The 4,824-nt window shown below is 37.5% G+C and overlaps 1 protein-coding gene across 1 annotated transcript; it reads right to left on the reverse strand.

The window, feature by feature from the left end:
• Positions 1-562: 562 nt before the first annotated feature.
• Positions 563-4,130, reverse strand: LOC113322742. Its single transcript, XM_026570883.1, has 2 exons — positions 3,341-4,130; positions 563-2,848 (listed from the first exon to the last, which is right to left on the reverse strand). Exons 1-2 carry the CDS (start codon positions 3,401-3,403, stop codon positions 1,262-1,264), a joined length of 1,650 nt encoding a protein of 549 aa, XP_026426668.1. The 5' UTR covers positions 3,404-4,130; the 3' UTR covers positions 563-1,261.
• Between the last annotated feature and the right edge of the window lie 694 nt (positions 4,131-4,824).

Consider the following 4,824-nt stretch of genomic DNA (forward strand, 5'->3'; position numbering starts at 1 on the left):
TTGTTTAAAGGAAGTACATTCATAAACTTGTTTTGTGAATCGAAAGGGAAATCGCCAGGCTTATTGGTATTGTTATTCATTCCATATCTTTGGATTACCAATATATGTGAGTTAGTAGAACCGATCATAATTTGTTATGTATCTTGGTAAAACTAATCACAATTCCTGACTTGTGTATTGGTATGACTTTTATTAGTGCAACCGATATTAAGTAATCACCTAAGATGGTATGATCGATCATAGTAATTGGTGTGACCGATCCTAGTAATTGGTGTGACCGATCACAAAAGATTTGTGTAATCGATCCTTGTAATTGGTGTAACTGGTCCTAGTAATTGGTGTAACCGATCCTAGTGATTTGTGTGAGTATATGATAACCGGTCCTGGTAATTGATGTAACTGATATAATCGGTCCCAGTAACCATATGGAGGTAAAATCGATCCTTGTGTTTGGTAGAACGTGTCATGTACCTGGTTATACATGGAAAGGTTGGATCTAGGATTTGATATAAACCCTTTTGAAGAATAAAGAAATTTGATTCAGGAACCAGCCTAAGAGGAGGAGAGATCTAAACTAAATTCTATTTCATTACTCATAAATTGGATAATCTATCTTACACATATTCACTAGCCTTATATATCTAGGTTAGGAGAATGGAAACTATTTAGGCACCATTACAATTGATAAAAGCTAAGTGCAACTAACAACTAAACTAATAACCAACTTGAATATGATAAGGGAACCCCTTCCAATACCAGTACATGACATTCCACTCCTCTTGAAAGCATCCTTGTCCTCAAGGATGAGAATCGCGAAAAGTAACTTTAAGATATAGGTATCCGTTTGTGACAACTGTAGGAGCAATGTAGGAGGAGCAAGGATTGTGGTCTGTAGAAGTGCACCCCTTCCAATACCAGTACATGACATTGTAGTGGTAGCCTTTCTAAACACATGAGAAGCCCAATAGTCATAATGCCAATGAATAACCTGGGGAGACACTTGCACACTCCAAGCCCGGGACCAACAAGCAACTGTCACCACTGAATACTTTGATCGGCCCTTGAACTTGACTTTCTTGTGCCATTTACCAAAAACAAGTGACTTTATTACCTTCACAATTGATGCATGGTATGCACTCTTAGAAACAATCCCGAAGACCACACTATGGGCACTGCTTCCGCTGTGTTCAACAATGACTTTAACACTAGAATTGCTAAGCATTCCCCATATCCACCTACTTATCGCGTACAGCAGCAAGTTTCATACAGCTGCACCGCAACTGCACGTACTGATCAAGACATACATGTCCACTTGTAAAACTTCAGTTTGGAGCCTCAGCACAAAGTTGAATACTATGAGAAACATGAAGGTCACAGCTCTAGTGAGATTAAATCTTGATGCAGACTCGTTAACATCTCCACCCTGACTGGGGATGCTCATCAGTACATAATGGAGATTAGTACCGCTATTTTCTTCAGGTTTCCATCGCAAGGATATCCCCAACATTAGCACAGTTGGGTCTATAAACATCATGATCCCGAACTGAGTGCTCTTTAACCCTCGTAAAAACTCTAACTGGATACAACCCTTTGTCGGCGGATATACCAACGACAAAAGTTGATTGCAGTACAAAAACCCAATCATGGCAGAATTCTCATTTCTGTGTGTACCTGCACTACGCCTCAACCATTCAGAAGCATTAGGGATACCATGTTCACGAATATAATCTTCGCCATTGCTCCATAAAACTTCTATGTAAACAGAAACAACCCAAAAGCTCTTAGAATGAGTAGTCCAGTTTGCATCAAAGTTAACTGAGAATTGAACTTTCATTTTAACACTCCTCAAACTCCGTATATCAGGTGGAACCAAACGGAATTTCCACCTCATGTATCCATAAAAGCATACACCACCATCAACCATGACAAGCAGCTCTTTGATTTTCACCCCCTCTACAAGAAACGCATTCCTACCAGAACAATATTCATAACTACCATCAACTGTATATTTGGGTCCTTCTGGCAGCCAAGTAAAAATCCAATTGAAAGCCTCAACACTTGCTATACACCACAAACAGAGAGGAAGCAAGCATAATTCGATTCCCCGCTGCAAAGACACACCACACAACTTGCTGGCACGAAGAGAAAGAAACACAAGCTTACAGTTATGCCGCTTTGAGAGAATCTGCAATTCACCAGCATATTGTCTTGCAAAAACATGGATATATATCAAATTTCGTGAACCATTTCCCAGATGCAAGATTAGAGAGTCCCCGAAATTGTAGCTACTACTGTGATGTAGTTGATCAAATAATTCCTTCACAGCCCTAGCTTCATTATTACCAATCACTTGAAGTATCAACTTGGACCATAGAGTTATACCCTGCCGTAACCTTTTATCCAACAGCTTGCAAACAACACCAGTCTCAACCCATGTAACCAACATAAGTATAACCGAGCTCTTCCATAGCAACTTCCCTGGGTATCCCAGTTTGAAAATAAGTGCAATAACAAAATTTCCACTGTAGTTAGCCATTACCCTGGACCAATTATACCATTGTCCGCGATCAAACAAGGAACGAGTAGCAACAAAATAAAGATAGAAACAAACACCACTATGATCACTGGTAAGCATGCTTCTGAGCATTGCCATTTTGACCACATATCTGTAACACGGAGGAGAATTCTGACATTTGGATACCCCCAGTTTAATCACCGCGAGCAACTTACACTTGAGCTGTAAGAAAAAAAATTCCGCTCCCTTCATACTAAACACCTGAGCATACCATTTGTATGTCTTGTTAGAGCTCACCACTCTCCCCAATAAGAGAAACAAAAATCTATTTCCCTGTGAAAATTCAGCAACCAAATTCCGTTCACCACCAATTGCAACAGCATAGAAAATTCTAATACTCAACAAGTTTAGAAACTGAAATTCAGACGGATATCCATGAATTAGAAACAACTCACAAACCAAATATCTATTGTACCTTCTCAGTAATGCAGAACCGAGAAGAACAATTACACAAGAAGGAAATAATAAAACCATATTCATATGTACCAGCAGAACTAGAGAACCTCTTAATACTTTCCAACCCTTTGCCACGATCAAATACTCTACCTGTTTTGAGCTACCATAAAGCATCAACTCCAGCACCACTCAAACTTACACTCTCAGACATTTTATCAAATATTTTGTTCTCATCCAGAATTGCAGCATTATTAATACACAAACTCACAATCAAATGGATAGAACAGAAATCTAATTGGTACCCCATAATGGAAATCCATGGAAAAATCAATTTCTCATGAGAATTGAATGAAATAAGGGCAAGCTTACCTCGATCAAATAACCAACGAGTGATATCAAGGAGAAAAGAACAACAATCCACACAAATACCATCTGAGGTTTTGAACTTCTTCAAGTCTTCATGATTTGCGAATTTCTTCTCAAATTTGTTGAAATGAAAATCTAGGGAAGAATAATTTACCCACCAATTTTGATTTGATTTATCAATACGAAGTCCTTAACATCTGTCTTTGCAGTTTCATTAAATGGAAAATTCAAATAATCAGATGAACCATCATTGTCCTTAACAGCGCCAGCGGAATTTGAGTTAATCTTCTGAGATTCAACCCTATTGAGGACTGGAGAAGAAGAATCCAGCTGAACAGAAGTAGGAATTGAATCTTGTTTTCCCGATGTAACAATGCCAAAGTCTTCAGAATCAAAAGTTTGAGTAACAGAAATAGAAATTAGGTCGCCAATTCCAATTGATTTAGTAGGATCTTCATCAGATGACTTCGAAGTAATCTTTGAAACTCCTACTGGATCTTCATGACTGCAGTTTTTCTTACCAAAATATTTCTCCATTGTCGCATAAAAAACTTTTTTGGTAAGCATCGTTGATGCTAAATCATCATGTTGCTTCTTCATTTCTTCCAATTTCGATGAGACTTCTTCGGGCCCGGCCTCCATGGATCGAAACGGCTCTAGATACCAATTGTCATGTACCTGGTTATACATGACAAGGTTGGATACAGGATTGATATAAACCCCTTTGAAGAATAGAGAAATCTGATTCAGGAAACCATCCTAAGAGGGAGGAGAGATCTAAATAAAATTCTATTTCATTACTCATAAATTGGATAATCTCTCTTACACATATTCGCTAGCCTTATATAGCTAGGTTAGGAGAATGGAACCTATTTAGGCACCATTACAATTGATAAAAGCTAAGTGCAACTAACAACTAAAATAATAACCAACTCGAATATGATAAGGGCACCTCTTCCAATACCAGTACATGACAGAACGGTAAACCCGTAATTAATTAATTAATATTTGATCAATCACATAATTTTTGGAATACATATGAACCAATTCTAAACTCGTTTGGAAGTGTGGAAAATCGGTTCCAAGATTATAAATATGAAAAAGGATTTACAAAGAAAAAGATGTCCACATACTTTGAACACGTACAATAATTCTTATCTTTTATTGTTCAAAGATATTCCTTAATAACTCAAGGAGATCCCGGACCAAAATAAATTAAGAATCTTTTAATTAAGGTTGTTAGTTTTATATGCTTTCAATTACCAACAATTAAATGCATATCTCTGAAAAATAAAAATAAATATATACACATCTAGGCCTGTTTTGGCACCTCGTTTTCAAATCTAGGTCACTTTTTTTATTTCTTACGAATCTAGACCAATCTAACGGATTCCATCCAAATCCGTTATCTCAGTCAATATATCACGCTGACCAGTCAATATCTCTTCAAATTCTCGTACAATGATATCTCGTGGACGTCCTGAGAT

The sequence above is a fragment of the Papaver somniferum genome, chromosome 11, assembly GCF_003573695.1.
Source record: "Papaver somniferum cultivar HN1 chromosome 11, ASM357369v1, whole genome shotgun sequence".
Classification (NCBI taxonomy): Eukaryota; Viridiplantae; Streptophyta; class Magnoliopsida; order Ranunculales; family Papaveraceae; genus Papaver; species Papaver somniferum.